Consider the following 17050-nt stretch of genomic DNA (forward strand, 5'->3'; position numbering starts at 1 on the left):
TGGCTGAATTCTATCCAGGATTAGATACAATCTCAATATAAAACCTGTAACACACAATACACAATTTGCTGACAGTTGTGTTAGACTAGTTCCCCTTACAACTCATTATACAAAGAAAAAAAATTCAAACTGTGTTATTAACTTAGGAACAATAACACTTTCCTGCTGCCAGACACTTTGGAAAATAGCACAGGACTCTGCATTAAGAAATGCACAAATTATACATGTCAGCACTAAAATTCAGGACTAAAACTGTAACAGCTCTACTGTTTAAAAGACAGCTCTATAAACATTACATAAAGCCCAGTGCACTAGACACCTACTATAGGGAAAGTAAAACAAGCAGGACTACCATTGATTCTTAGACCAAGTTAGGTTTTTGTCCTTTGTTCTCTTCAGTCCTCAATCTCCCACTGTTTCCTTTCTCAGCTTTCTATTCTTCTACCCCCATCACCCACTAACTAGGCTCCCCCCATTGCCATCCTCTGTACTCACCCCTTCCCAAACCATTATCTATATTACTCTGTCATTCCCTCACTAGCCGTTACCCCTTTCTTCTCATACCTCTTCCCACTCCCATTGCCCCCTTTCACCTCCTCTCCAGTCCCATTTCCATAGTCTCTCCTTCCACATTCTCCTGTCCCTGTACACACACTGTCCATTACCAGATCCTTCATTCTATACATCTCCCTCTCCTTCCAGACACTCTTGATGACTTCTCATCCCCTCCATCCATCTTTTAAGGCTCTTTGCCCTTCATACCCACTTGGGATTCTATTCTGCCCTTCAATGGCAAAAGGAAGCAAAACCTTCTTTATTTGTGAAGTTGCTGCATGTAACACTTTATGGTCTAGGATTTCAGTGCTGACCTACTGTATGATCACTAGTACCACTGCTTGGCTAGTTCCATCTATGACATACTACACTTTTTTACTCTTCCTTTAGATGAAATACTGAACATTTCATGGCTGCATAGTACCCGTAAGGGACGACTCACAAGGAACTATTTTAGTTTCTGTCTCCATCCACTAGTAGACAGACATAATCCAATAGTCTGGACTGGTCCGAACTACTTTTATTGCCGTAGTAAGAATAATTGATGAATGACATCTAAATAAAGCATATACTTAGTAAACAAATCCAAACCCATTCAGAAATCTCCCAATCTCTTCTGATTTTATTACCCTTCCATTTAGATTTGGCCACACACAGGGTCTTATTTACTAAGCATTTTCCCCATAGACCAAAAGTGGGAGAAAACATTTAATACTGGGCTTCCTAAATACATCCTGTAGTCACAAACTTAGGTTTTCCCCAGGGGAAGGACAGAAGAGAGAAGAGAAAGAAGAGGGGAACACTGCCATGTAATGGAAAAAAGTGTTTCAAGAAAATAGGCATTTGCTTCCTTTTGCCACAACAAAAGCCCAGTTGCTAAGAGCTGACAGGGGCTAAGCACTCAAGGTTCTTGCCCTAGCAGGAGCCGAGGCAACAGGCAGAAAGTTCAGAAAGAGGATTTCAAAGCTACAAACTGCCAGAAGTTGACTCAGGATGTGTGTAAGATAGCACACACTGATAGTGCTGTATAGATAAGTCCTGAAAAGCTGTGCGAGACACAAATAGGAAGGCAAAAAAATACCTTCTAAGCAGTGGTGTGCTGGTAAATTTTTAACAACAGGCTCTCTCCCTGGTCCACCTCTGTGCCCCCGCAAAAAAAAAAAAACATTTCCAGAGCTGGCTATACCCGGGGAGAGAGTGTGCTTTCAAACAATCCTTACATCCAAATTTACCTTCTTTTAATGTAAAAAAAAAAATCCTTTATCCTCCATCCTTTAAGACACTGCCTACCTGCTGGATAGTGATGGCACAAAGAAAGCAAGTGAAGACTAACTCAAAATAACCTGGCTGTTCCTTAGATGGGTACTAGTATTACGATATTGAAGATGCGACCATACGATGACTCTGCGGTTATGCTCCACTAATAAGTTAAAAGATTAACTGGATTTCTTGAAAGGATTATATAAACTTAGGATGCAGGACTAGGGACACACACATACACGTATTTAGTCAATATCATAATTCTTCATGTACAGCCACAAAACAACCTTTTAGGGTGGATAGTGTTCACAATGAGCTCCTTTTATTATCGACCAGATAGAGACAAGAGTTTTCAGTTTTGACACAGTATAATTTATCACAAGAACAAAATATAAGAAAACCAATGGGCTGCATTAGGGGTTTATGGCCCATTTATGTTTCAACAAAAGAAATCTGCAAGAAACAAAATATTTTTATTTTGACTAATAAAACCACTTGCCCCTGAAACATGTTCAAAACAGAATAATCCATTTGTGTATCTAAAAGGTAAACTTCTACAAAACAGATTAAGATCTGATTCCATGTGCCCCAATGAAAGGAGAGTTTAATTCTACTTCCATTTAATTTCAATATATTCCATCATCAGCTTTATAACACAAGGCTTCCCAAGGTAGACTACAACAACAGTTAAGGTGAACTCATCAGGAAACAGGATATCCTCACTGAAATTTGGCCATCTGTATTGTATACAGACAGAGTATTTATTTATTTATTTTTAGTGTAGAAAAATGAGTACAAAATACAGAGTTTAAGATTGCTGTTTCTACCAGATATAATAATTTTTAAAGATGTTTTAGTGATATTCAATTGTTACTTCATGATATTTATATTATATGGGAAGCTTTCAAATAAATAAAAAATCTGTCCAATAAGTAAAAAAAAAAACCGAAACAAAAACTTTTGTCCTCCACCTTTTAAGGCACTGCCTAACAGCTTTAGACTTGTTACAGATGGCCCAAGAATAAAAAAAAAAACGAGAATGTGGATGCAGCAGCTCATAGGTTTGATTGCTTTGTTTGGTTTGAGTGTTCTAGCTGTGGGGGGGGAATGAAAACAAAGATTAAACAAATTGGTTTCCTTGCTTACCTGTGGAGTAGATAGGCTGCCTGCAGCTCATCACGTCAAACCTCCTTGGTCCCGGCAGTGTCCTTTGCCTGCTGCGTCCTGCCTACTGTCTGCAAGTAAGTAACGATCCGGTCCGAACTGCGGCGGCGGGGGGGGGGGGGGGGGGGGGGGGGGAGGGGGGGAAGAGGTTGAAGGAGGGAGGCAGGGAGAGGGAGCGGATATGGGAGGGAAGAAACAAAGTTCAGTGCATGGGGCAGTGGGAAGGGCAGCAGCAGGGAAGAGAGAATCAGGAACTCCGACGAACCTCTTGCCTGCAGTGCAGCACGAGGAGGCAGGGTTGCCACACACCACACATGCACCAATATCAGGTGACAGCTGGTGTGTTTGGGCATGCGTGCCTCCAGCCTCCTGCTGCAATTTGTGAAACCACCCCCCCCCCCCATTCAAGTTGCAGCTGAGAGCAGAACAACTGGCTCGCTAAATTGTTAAAAAATTAATAACGGGCTCTGCAGAGCCGGTGCGAGTCGGCTCCAGCACACCACTGCTTCTAAGCATAAGGGGAAATTAAGGATATAGAGGAGAACTGGATAAGTACATTGGAATGCTAGAAGTTTAGAAGGCTGTTCTTCTATTCATGAAAGGGCCAAAGAGAAGCAGAATGATTTTTACATACCTTGATATGGACAGCCTACCTTAGAGGAGATTATCAGAAGCCACCGTGTTGGCTGCAGAAATGTCTGCATGCAACCAGCTGTTGATACTAGGCCATGTGATTTGTGCCCCCAGGAACAGGGTAGAGAAGAAAATAAACTGAAAATTCCATAGCGTCCTCCAGATAAATCCAGAGGTGATTGAGTTATGTCCCTCTATCAGCAGGTGGAGATAGAGAGAACCTCAGAGGTTTGCTGTATGTGGACCTGTGCCTCCATCTTATCCTCAGTATTCTCTCTATTTCAGCAGGTGGATGGACATATCTTGTGCTGCTGTCTGGTTGAGCTTGCTCCTAACCTGTTCACTCAGATTTAGTTGAGCTGGGGGTCTTGGTCTGGATTTTGCCTTTTTGAGGTACACCTGGTGGTGCCAGGTCCCTATCTCCCCCCCTTCTCTGCCCTCCTTTCCTGCCAGCATGTGCTACTTGTTCTTCTGCAAGGAAAAAAAAAGGCTGCAGGCAGTTATTCTCCCATACAGACAGTGAGAAGACTCAACTGTGAGTATTTAGTCATTTTTATTTTTGCCTCCGGTCCCGAATTCGTGTGCAGTCGCTTGAGGGGTGGGGAGCACAGTCTTGGCAGCCATTTATTCGCCAGTAGCTGCCATTTTGTGAATTCACTTCAGCAGTTGTAGCAGGGCCCAGGATATATGGTTATCAGGCCAGCGCTCCTTCCTTTTTGCTTCCTGGGTTGTCCGACGCTCCCCTCCGTCTCATGCTGTACGTAGGGGCGCTATAGTGGAGTTGTTTTCCTGGGTCTCTGGTAGTTTTGCTTTTCCGTGTTCTTTCTGCTTTCCACAGTATCGCTGCATGGGACAGCATGATGAGGGAGGTGGCCTTGATTTTATATATTTATTTTTTTAGGGCTTAAGCTAGCCCGCTTCGTGCGCGGTTTCTTTTCTTGTACCGCTGCCCTGTTAGAGGAGCCTTTGCTTCTGTTAGTACTGGTAACCTTGTTTCTCTGGTCCCTCTTCTCTTCAGGTCAGCATGGGGTCACCGGTTAAGTCGTCGCAACCACTTCAACCAGCACTGGATGTTTAGCCTCGCCGGCTCAAATCTGCGTTTGTTTTGGCTCTTGGCCTGAGGGGACTCAATTTCCCTCATTTCCTGCTCCTGTGGGGGGGGGGGGGGGGGGACGACCTTATTTTTCGGGATCTTTCTGGGGGTGCGTTGTTTCAGAGTTACTTGGTGGATGACGACAGATGAGACCTGTATGGCCCATCCAGTCTGCCCTACAAGTTAAGCTCCTTGTTTGAGTTACTGTATAGGGACATCTGACCTTGTTTGGCCTTGCCTTTGGCAGGGCACAGACTGTAAGTTTGGTCAGCACTAGCTTTGCTTCCCATTTTCTGGTGTGGCCACCCAATCTCTGCTGGCATTCTGTGGGATTTTGTTGACCCTTTTGAGATGCCTAACTTGTCTCTGGTACATCTCCAGGTTCTGGTTCTGCCCGTTCTTTTTCTTGGGAATGAAATGTTGGCAGTCTTGCATGCAGGACATTCGAAGTCTGCTCCTGGGCTTTCAGATCAGGACTACTGAGTCTGTCCAGGGGCTACTGCCCTGGTTTTCGGACCGATTGTTGTCAGGGCTTAGGTGCCCTGTCATCTCTCCAATGGGGACAGTTAGACCCAGCTCTTTCAGTTGAGGATTCTGGTTTGGTGCAGCATGCATTGTACTGTTCTTTGGTTCTTTTTCATGTTGGTTCTGTGAGATTGGGTTTTGATGCATGTGATTATGGTGACTTCTTGATGGAGAAAACTACAGATTTAATTGAGAGAGTAAGCCAGCCTGTTGTGGATGTTCAAGTGCATTCACAAAGTACTGTGGAGGAGTGGGTGAAATTTTTCAGAATGTGTCTGTGGTTGAGATAGTGAGAGTGGTTCAGTCATTGAAACTGACCAAGGCCGGTGATGGATACATGTACTTCAGGGGTTTTAAGCAGTTTGCACATGAGATTGCGCCGGTGTTACGATTTTTGTAAATGCGTCACTTAATGAGGGTCATTTTCCAGCATCATTGAAGTTAGTCATTGTGAAGCCTCTGTTGAAAAAAAATGGGTTTGGATCAGTCTGTGATGAATAGTTATCACCTCATCTCTGTATTGTCGGTTATGGAGAAAATCATTGAAAATGTTTTAGGGCAACTGAGTGAATATGTTGATAGGGTTGATGGTCTCTATCCTTTTCAGTTTAGGTTTAAGGGTAGCCCTAGTGTGGAGTGGCTGTTGATTTCTACTGTGAATGAGCTGTGGTGTGGTATGGATGAGAGGGATGTCTACTGTTTTGTGACAGATATATTTCTGTGTTTGATTCTGTGAATATATTTATGTATTTTTTTACATGGCTTGATATACTGCCAACTGCCAAGAAATGTATTCAGAGCAGTTTACAATAGCAAAACATGCTATAAGAAAGCATAAGAGCAGTTAACAATAATGGGAGAGACAGAATTAGAGACTAATGGGGAGCAGTATAGGCAAGGCTAAAAAGATGAGTCTTCAAGGCAGATTTAAAAGAGCAGTAAGAGGGGCCAACATTGATAAAAGCAGAGGCCCGAGCAGAATCTAGTCAGACAACAGAAGTACAGGGAAGTTGTAGTAGTCCAGTGTTGGCTGAGCGGAGCAAACAGGTGGGGGTGTAGGGTATAATGAGGCGGGAGAGATAATCTGAGGCTGTCGGGAAATGAGGTTTGAAACCCAGAACTAGAATTTTGAATTGAATCTGTGCTGACAAAGACAACCAGTGTTCTTGACAGAGCAGAGATGTGATCAAAAGGCTTGTTGTTGAAGAGATTGTATGATTTAGGTTTATGGGGTTGTGTTTGACAGGTTTGTGTCTTATTTGAGGGAAAGATCGATGCAAGTCAAGATTGGGGATGTGATGTCTCTGGTATTATCCTGTTGTTGGGAGTACCACAAGAATCGGCATTGTGGGCCCTTTTGTTTAATATTTATATGGCTCCAGTGAGGAAGGTGTTTCGAGACTTAGGGGTGACTTATCGGATTTATGTTGATCTGCAATTTTTCTTCCCGGTAAGATGGACATGGGAGCAGTGTGTTCTACAGTTGGAATTGTGTTTTGCAAGTATTGATAGTTGGATGAAAGAGAATCAGTTAGCATTGAATGTAGACAAATCGGAATTTGTTGGTGGGGAGGTGTATAGACTGGGAGGTACTGAATGAAGTTGGGTTATTGGTTACATGATTGCTAATAAGGAAATGTGTGAAGAGTTTGGAAGTTGTTTTAGACTCCAGTCTGTGTGTGTAAACTCAAATTCAACAGGTGATACGTTAATCTTTTTACCAGTTTTGTCTGTTGAGCAGATTGAAACCGATGTTTTAAGAATTGTAGTTCAGAGTTTGGTTTTAACAAAATTGGATTATTGTAATGCCCTTTACATGGGATTTTCTGCAGCTCGCTGTAAGACTTTACAGGTGATACAGAATGCTGCAGCACGTTTGATTACCGGAGCCTCCTGGTACATACATTGAAGAAATTACACTAGTTACCTGTGTCTATTTAAGGTACTGATTTTAACTCATCAGGGCCCCGATGCTCAGAAGCAAATGTGGGCGCTAGAGGCCATGAGCACCAGATTAGTGCCTGCATTTGCCAATACATAATGTTTTTTTTTGCCCTTACTGCGGCAAAAAAGAGCTCGCCAGCGATTTGCACTAATCTCATGCTAATGTAAGCAAAATAGGTCCTATCCCATTCCCTGTAATACTCAGAAAGCAACATCCCAAAGATGGGTGCTCTTACCACGCAAAAACCTATGCCAGTTCGGAGCTGGAAACTGAAAAGCAAGCTGATGAGAGTTTTTTCCCCTTGTATCTGTTTTTCCTATGCTGCCTAGTACAGGCACAAGCAGTTTTCCAAAAGCTGGCAAATTTAACAAGGAAGGAGATAAACCTTAGGCTTCTTTGCCGAAGGAGAAGAGAAACGATATCAACTTTAAGGTGGAAAATTTAAAAGGGGGGCCATAGTCTGTTGAATTTCTCCTCCTGCTGTCTGCAGAAAATACTGCTGGCCGCCCTGCCTCTTCACCCGTCGGAAACTGGCATTTCCTCTCCTTCCCTCCTCTCCTTTGGTTGTTCTGGGCATGCACCAGGTGCCATTCTCCCCCTTGACTTACTAATGCTGAAAGGTAATAGTGCACAGCGAAGGGCGACGAAAATGATAGTGGGGATGGGACGACTTTCCTATGAAGAGAGGCTGAGAAGGCTAGGGCTTTTCAGCTTGGAGAAGAGACGGCTGAGGGGAGATATGATAGAAGTGTATAAAATAATGAGTGGAATGGATCGGGTGGATGTGAAGCGACTGTTCACGCTATCCAAAAATACTAGGACTAGAGGGCATGAGTTGAAGCTACAGTGTGGTAAATTTAAAACGAATCGGAGAAAATTTTTCTTCACCCAACGTGTAATTAGTCTCTGGAATTCGTTGCCGGAGAACGTGGTACGGGCGGTTAGCTTGACGGAGTTTAAAAAGGGGTTAGATAGATTCCTAAAGGACAAGTCCATAGACCGCTATTAAATGGACTTCCGCATTTTTAGGTATAACTTGTCTGGAATGTTTTTACGTTTAGGGAGCGTGCCAGGTGCCCTTGACCTGGATTGGCCACTGTCGGTGACAGGATGCTGGGCTAGATGGACCTTTGGTCTTTCCCAGTATGGCACTACTTATGTACTTATGTACTTATATTAACATCGAGCATTAGGAAGTAATTCCTTGGCACTGTTGTAGTTTTGAGCATCTGGCCATAGATAATTTATGGGACAGCTCCTTGATACTTTTCATAGATTTGAGAGTACACCAACTTGTTTGCACATTGTGGTTAGTTGATTTTAAAATATCTAGAAACTAACAATGTGTGCTGTGCTGACACTAGGGCTACTGTATTCTCTATTGCAGGTCCAAGACTATGGAACAATTTACCTGTTATTTGCGTCTTGTCTGCAACACAGGGCAGTTTAAGAGACTGCTGAAGACTGTTGTAAATTTAGGGGTTCAGAGACCCCCAAGAAGGCTGGAGTGACCTTAAATCTGACTCCATCTCTAAATAGCACTAGTACTGGGGTAATCAAGGAGTTGTGAAGTTCTAAAAGGAATTGCCACTAAGAGAGATGTTAGGTCTAAGGAAAAGATACCAGCCTTATGACAAACTGGATTTAGGCTACAGGTTATACAATGCAGCGAAAGATAGCCTGATACAGCAAAAGCATTTATACTTACAGCCTTTCATCATTAAGTGAAGCCCACAAATCATCATTTGGGATGAGGAGTTTATTTACCAAGATACAAGTCAAATCAGTGATTGACAACAGGCACGTACAATCAATTAGTTATAGGAATATAATAATCCAGCTGCAAACAGGTGTTAATTAGTTCCTAATCTTTTATAATTTCTTTTACCAATTAGAGGTTTTACAAGGGAAAGCAATTAGGTAATTTGTCAATTCTACTGGGCACATTGGTTTCCCTTGGAGAGAGAGAGTGGCAACCCTTTTCTCTCTAACTTAAACCAGGAAATACCCTGATTTTTATAGGTGCCCTCAGGATATGGATAATATGACAGTAGATATACCTGATTGGATCTATGCTAATGTCATTGTTGTCACTGATTGGCTCATGCTAATGAGTAGCTTCTATCTTGCTAACATGGTTTTGTCTTTAGCTCGCTTGACCACAACTTAAGCAAGACCCTGCATCCAGCTACACCTTTCCTTTCTCACACCATGGCTGACCACAATCCTGCTCACAGGAAAGTCTCATTTCTCAACTTGTTTTTTCCTAACTTACATTAGAGAAAATTCCACTTTGTAACAGATACGGCTTCCATTTTGTGCTGAAATCCTCCATTTTGTTTCCATATCTATTGACCTAACTTTTCCTAATTTAGCTTATTTAGGCCTCAATCCGGGCTACAAACTAGGCCATACTTTTCCAGTAAGCTCCCAGTTATGTCAGCCATCAGATTTCTGACTCAGCCAAGGTCTGTAATGGCCTGAGCTCTATGACTGGGCCCGCCACCATTCCAGTGGGGGGGGGGGGGGGGGGGGGGGTCTCTGGCTGTACCATAATTATACATTCCCCACTTGTCACCCCCTCTGGGGAGGGGTGACACAAAGCTCGTCAAGCTTGTCATCATCCATTCCAGAAGGTGGCAAGCTATCAAACGAGAGGGCGAGTTTTGGTCTTACAAATTGCTAGAAGGTATGGTGCAAGACAGGAAACTTCATTCTCAGGATTTGGGGCGTATGGAATTCCCGTTATAATACCCAACCCCTTGGGCCTTAATCCTGATGTCACCTCTCTTGAGACTTACTCAAACCTGTAGTGAGAAATGTTTTATGAATGGGACAAATCCATTATACAAGACTCATTTGTTCTTTTTGGCTTACCTGTTGGTGTAAGACATACTGTACTCCCAGGGTAGATTGATTTTGCAGCTGGTTTTCTGGTTATTTGTGTTTTTTGTCACATTTATTACTGTGGAAATTGTTTTATGAATGTTTTTATTGTAGTCTGCCTAGTGTTTAGGCAGAATATAAATCTGTGAAATAAATAAATTCCCATGGTATGCACCTCATTACATATAGGCAAATTGTATGATTCAAATTACAACACATTGGGTACAACTGAATCAGAATCCCTACTGAGATATAGAAACTGCTTTCTTCTAATTAGGGACCACATTTTTCTTTGCCAGCCAGATAACTTTATCAAGCAATCAACATGTAACAAAAGCATAGTCATCACTGTAGATAGAAAAGGAGCAATAGACTTTTCCATCGTCTGCATAAAATTGATAGCTGGCAACCAAAATTACATAAAATATCACAAAGTGGACATGGGAAAAAAACCCAAAACAAAAATCGAGGAGTAAGAAGAAAGTGTCTATAGGGGTTCCTCCTCAAGGTCAGCTAAGTAGATTCATCACTCCTCATTCACTTGCTACTCAGTTCTGCAGATCAGTTTGAAACCACGCTAACACCATAGATTCTATAACAAATATCATAATCCATTGACAAGGACTTTGTAGGGTACAGTATCAAAGGCTGCATGATATCTAAAAACATCATAAAACAATTGTTTTTAATTTATATCATACCCACACAGAATTGTATTACGTGTTGCTTAAAGCAATGTTTATATATTATTTTCCTATCTAAATCCATATTGATTTCCTTGATTTGCAGAATGAACTAGATAATCTTGAAATAGTCACAGGGCTATTTGTTCAATTACCTTTCCTAAAAAAGTAAGGCCAGAAATGGGGTGATTAATTGGGTCAAGAGGGTCCTGATATGATTTTTTTTGACCAAACAAATATGGAAGGCAACCAGTTCTTAAAGTTGTACTTTTTGTATGAAAGGGTATCAATCTCAAATTCTGCAAACATGGGACTCGACATGGGCCGTGTTCTGACACTACAATCAGAGGTAATACAGTAGTCAGTAAAAGCCTTAAAAGAAGTCACAAGGGTAGTTAATCTCACAATGGTCTCTCTCCAATATGAACACAAGGAGGAGACTTTTTTTTGAAACTACAGTAGAAATTATCAAAAAACAAACGCAAACCATCTAAAGACACTGAGATGGCTTGCATGTGTTCAAACTCTACTGTATAATTAAAAAAATTATTTAAGGCTCAGCACCATCCTACATGTTTACTTTAATTTCTTCTGCTTGCTCATCTTCAAAACACCTGATTTGAAATCAATTCAAGTTGTCTTTTCTGAACCCGACAGGTGTAAAATCTACTAAACACTTCAGTGCATCATTTTTTTAATCAAGCAGTGAAATCATAGATTCTGCTGCTCATTGAGATGCACCGTGAGACCAGTTATGCTCTTTTTAAAAGGGCCATAAAACTATTTTGTTCTGAAACCATATTGCTAAAATTAATACTATTTATGTTATTTTACTGGAATTCTCTTCTATTGTATACTTCTAGGTTTTATACCCTGGCTTTCTTTTTGTATTCCACTTTGAACCCTGTGTGGATGTATGCAGAATATAACAGTGGAATGTAATATACTGTATTACCTCGGATGCAGGCAGTAGTGCCGCTCGTGTCAAGTCCCAGCTTTGGAGAATTTGAGATTGATACCCTTTTATACAAATAAAAAATGACTTAAAGAACCTGGTTGCTTTCCACGTTTGTTTGGTCAGCCACACTTCTTTTTTTTTTTGCTGTTTGTGCCTCGTGGGATTTTGGTGGTGGTTCCTTATGCTTTTTTTGACCACCAGATGTACTACAGCTCATTTTAATTAAACATGTAAAGATCCCGCAAAGAAGTGTTGACTATAGTTGCATAATAGAGGTGCTAACACTTTTTTGTTCCCTTTATCACCCTTAGGGTCCTGTTTGCTAAGGTGCACTAGCATTTTAAGTGTGCACTAAAAATTAGCATGTGCTAACATTAGAGACACCCATATATTCTTATGGGTGTCTCTAGCGTTAGCAAGTGCTAATTTTTTAGCGGGTCCTAAAAACGCTAGCGCAGATTACTAAACAGGGTCCTTAGTATTATGTCTAAATGTGTATATTTATTTATATAGGCTGCTGACACATCAGTCTTTTTTGTGCATGTTTGGGAACACCATATTATTTCTCTGTCTCAAATTTAGGTGTTATTTTTGGCTGGTTGTTGAACATATTGCATTACCTTTGTACATCAGGTGAAACCTACAAAAATATATGTATATGTTAATTAAAGATATACCAGACAAGCATTTCAACCTTTTTTTTTTAAAACAGGAAAATTGGCAAACTGGGAAGAGGATGACTGGGGAGCATGGAATGAAACGGACACAAAAGAACCTGTAAGTTCAATCCTTTAAATAGTTTTGATGAAACTGCAGCAGTGGGCTCGTTTAGTAACAAAACTGCAATTTAATGAGGACAAAGAGGCTAGCTCCTACTTTGCAGTCTCTACAACATTTTGATCATCTTGTTGGATTTGGTTTTGATACCCATTTGGAGTCACCAATGCTTTTCCTTCATCTTGAGTTGAATAGGAAGCTTGTAGCACATTTTCTTTGTGTATACTGTCTTCTCTTCCACAGAACTTGGAATTTGTCTTTCTCAAAACGAAGCAACCTGATTTCTTGTTTCACTTTTGCTTAGCAGCACATTCTTTCTCAGAGGATGTTGCTTATCTCCTATTCAATGTGTGGTTTATTTACACAAGTAGGTAATTTTAAACTGGTCATGGTCACTAAGATCCTTCCAAGCAGCTTCCCTAACCACTCCCTCTCCAAAGGACATCACACGATATGATACCCGCAAGCGACCCTTCTCTGGAGTAGCCCCCACTCTTTGGAATGCACTCCCTGAAAGGCTTTGCTTAACACAAGACTATCTCTACTTCAGGAAGCAGGTGAAAGTTTTGCTCTTCAACCAGTCCTTTAACGGAAGAAGTAAATGACACTGGCTGCATATAATATAGCAGAACATGTTTATCCACTCCTACCCTAACCAAGATAATGGTCAAGCACCTTTCTGACCTCATTGCAACTCTCTTTAACTAGTTCCTTATTTTCTTACCCCTGTTACTCATCTATCTATATGTTCCGATCTTTTCTTACACCCTATGCTTTCTATTAAAATATGTTGTTGTGTATTGTGTTGGCATTGTAATGTAGCATACTATGCCATATTTTGTATTGTTTGAATATTTTTACTTCTGTAATTGTCTATTGCTTTTGTTTGACTTATTCTTGCAGTACACCACCTTGAGTGAATTCCTTCAAAAATTAAAAAAACATTAGCTGTGCTTGGTGCTGAAGGATCACCTTCTCTTTCATAGCTTTCTAGAAAAGCTGGTGGAAGACTTGTCCATATATATATATATATATATATATATATATATATATATATGTTACTTATACCCCACATTTTCCCACTCATGCAGGTGCAATGTGGCTTACAGAGAATTAATTAAAAATTACAAAGTGAAAAGCTTAGGAAAGTATACAAGAAGCAAACAGGGGAGGGGAATCTAACAGCATGAGCTAGGCAGGGTAAGGACAAGGGATGCATCAATCAACGGTGTAAGTTGGGGAGTAAGTCTTTGCAAAGAAGTATGTCTTTAACAACTTCTTGAAGAGGGCATGGTCCACTTGAGTTTTAAGGTGGCGAGGTAGAGCGTTCCAGTGTTTGGGACTCCAGTAGCGGAAGAACGAGGCGAAGATCCTCTTGTACTTGACACCCTTACAACTCGGAAAGCGGAGGTGGAGATAGGACCGAGCAGCAAGGTTGGCATTTCTAGGTGGAAGGTCGATCAAGGGGAACATGTATTCCAGGGCAGCCCCATAGATGACTTTATGTGTTAGGGAGCAGATCTTGAAAGCAATGCGCTCCTGTACAGGCAGCCAATGAAGTTTAAAGTGCAAGGGAGTGGCGTGAGCAAAGCGTCAGTCTCTAAGGATAAGTCTCGCCGCAGTGTTTGGAGCCGTTTGGAACTTTTTCAATAAGGAGGCCTGGCAACCCACATAAATTCCACTACAATAATCCAGATGGGATAGGACGAGCCAGTGGACAAGGGTCTGAAACAAGTCTCTGGGAAGGATGTATCTGATGTGCCGAAGCCTCCACATCGCCTGGAACATTGTCTTGGAGACCAAGTGCACGTGATCAGCCAGTTGGAGATGAGAGTCCAGATACACTCCCAAAAACCGCAGGCTGTTGGCAATCAGAAGGGTGGAGCCCAATACTGGAAGCACTTTGTCGGATACATGGGCATGAGTAGATGAGAGGATGAGACAATAGGTTTTTTTCCCTGTTGAGTTTGAAGCGGAACACCCTGGCCCAATGCGGAGAAACAGGCATCAATGAGGTTGGCAACTTCCAATACGGTGGAGTGGAATGGGATGTAGACAGTAATATCATCCGCATAAATGAAAGGATTAAGGTCCAGTTTTGCATGTGCAGAGGTTAAAGACATCATCATAATGTTAAATAAGGTAGGTGAAAGGGGAGACCCCTGTGGGACCCCACAGGAGGCCTTCCACGGTTCAGAAGTGTTGGAGCTCACCGTGACCTGGTAGGACTTGGAAGTCAAGAAACCCTTGAACCAGTGCAATACCGGTCCTTCTATACCAAAAGAGTCCAGTAGGTGAAGCAGGAGTTCATGGTCCACCATGTCGAAAGCGCTAGACATGTCAAATTGCAGCAGAAGAATCTTCCGTCCAACAGCTAGCTCTTGATGGAAGTTAGATAGGAGAGTGACCAGGACAGTCTCTGTGCTATATTGAACTCTGAAACCTGATTACGAATGGTGGAGGATATCAAATTCAGCCAGGAAGTCGTTGAGCTGAACATTGACCAGACTCTCCATCAGCTTTTTATATTCTTTTTTTTTTTTTTTTTTTAATTATTGTAAAAATGTAGAAAAGAAAATGATACTCTACTTGTTGAGCTGATAGCTGCATTTGCCATTGAGACATTAGGATGAGCCTTACTTAAACTGAATTATGATGTTTTACCTTAGCAGCACTCCCCAGATGGGCTTCTTTTTCTTGAATCTATGTAAGTCTATCTTCACATATATTTATATTTGGCACAAATGGTTGCCTTCATTCCCATAATTTAGAAATGTAGTCCATATAATTTGGGATTCCTAGAAACTTTAGGGGGTTTTCTTTGTGATTGTCTAATACTCTTGCAATAGCAATTTAGCTATTTTTGTTTTATAAGCCCCAGGTATTAGCTTAGCTATTAGTCAGGTATAAAAGAGTTGGGAATTCTTTCAGTTTTAATATTAATGATTTAGTCTATTTAAAAAGAGAATCTAATTTCCTACTCCGTTTTCAGCATAAAGGTATATCTTTTGTTTTGAATTTATATTTTGAATAGTGATAGATGGGTTTGGTGTAATTGTATTACCATTGCTCACAGATGTTAGCAAGTAAGTGTTAACTTCACTTTTACTGAACGTGTCTTCTGCTCTTGGGACTAGGAGAGGCTAAAGAGGCTTTGTTTTCAAGGGAGATATCCTGTCTTGACTTGTATTGTCAGGCGTCTTAATCTATTCCCCATTTAGAAAATTTTGATAGGTGAGCAGCAAATATTTTAAAATTCAATAAAATAAAGTACTGGCTAGTCTGAGAGTACATGGTTTCTGGAGGAAGATGTGGTCTCTTCATCTGGCAAGTATTGTCAGTGCAGTGACTGAACTAGATGGAAGGATGCAGAATGCTACAAATTGGGAAAACCCTGGCTAGCAGCATGTGATGTTTCAGGTCAACATAGTAGAGATTAGATTTATTTTTAACCTGCCTTTATCCAAGGCATACATAATAAAATCAGCAGCAAAGATACCACACCCACATACATTACTAAATAAGCAAAAAATAAGTACAGTAAACAAAAAACGCAAGTATATGGTATAGGCAGGAGCTGGTTACAGTAAAGAAGGAAGATGGCAGGCAGAACCTGCCAAGAATGCTGCCATTCTCCCCCCCCCCCCAAAAAAAAAAAAAAAACCCCAAAAACCAAACAAACCATTTGAGTTGGTTTTCTTTGATCCTTCTTTAAAGTAGCATGGGCATCAAGAATGATTGCTTCTGTTAACTGCTGGAACAATAAATAATCATCTCATTAAGACTCCCAAATTTTTGGTCAATTTGCTTTGCCCGTATGTGCCATTGAAATCCCTACAATCGTTGTGGCAGGGGTTGTTAAAATTTCTCTGACCTTATCATAATATTCACAGGGAATAAATGGTGGGTTATTTTTTTTCACCGTTTTGCTCCAGCATTGTGCAAGCTGATACACTTGTCCATTTGGAATAAAATTACACACTTACTTGAAAGAAGGTGAACATGTAACTTAGGTGGAAATAGTCCAGTTTGAGTTAAGTCTAATAAAGTTGTTCATGAATGGCATAGTATTTGAGTATATTCATAATGAAGATTATGTTAGTATGTTGGTTAGAGTGGTGTGGTAGCTGTGTTAGTCTACTCTTAAAGGTAATCAATAGAAATCAAACAAAATAAAACATGGAAAAGAAAATAAGATGATACCTTTTTTATTGGACATAACTTAATACATTTCTTGATTAGCTTTCGAAGGTTGCCCTTCTTCGTCAGATCGGAAACAAGCAAATGTGATAGATGACAGTATATATAAGTAAAACATCCAAGCATTTCATTTCGTGTATGATGTACAGCGCTGCGTATGACTTGTAGCGCTATAGAAGTGATAAGTAGTAGTAGTAGTAGTAGAATGAAAAATGCAGGGTTAGTATGTAAAGGTTTGAAAGCTTCTCTTCCACCATTTGAGTATGAGGTATTGACCTTTTCTGAACTGCAAACAAAACAGCACATTGGCCCTTGGAAAATATAAATGTAGCATAAAAATTGAACAGGTAGGTTGAAGAGAAGTGATATAT

The 17050-nt window shown here is 40.9% G+C and overlaps 1 protein-coding gene across 2 annotated transcripts in view; it reads left to right on the forward strand.

The window, feature by feature from the left end:
* Positions 1–17050, forward strand: part of RAB3GAP2 (RAB3 GTPase activating non-catalytic protein subunit 2) — a 284414-nt gene that overhangs the window by 3358 nt on the left and 264006 nt on the right. For both annotated transcript variants that reach the window (XM_030196010.1, XM_030196011.1), the window contains exon 2: positions 12415–12479. In XM_030196010.1, the coding sequence (XP_030051870.1) occupies positions 12415–12479 (65 nt within the window). The remainder of the gene's footprint in view (positions 1–12414; positions 12480–17050) is intronic.

The sequence above is a fragment of the Microcaecilia unicolor genome, chromosome 3, assembly GCF_901765095.1.
Source record: "Microcaecilia unicolor chromosome 3, aMicUni1.1, whole genome shotgun sequence".
Lineage (NCBI taxonomy): Eukaryota > Metazoa > Chordata > Amphibia > Gymnophiona > Siphonopidae > Microcaecilia > Microcaecilia unicolor.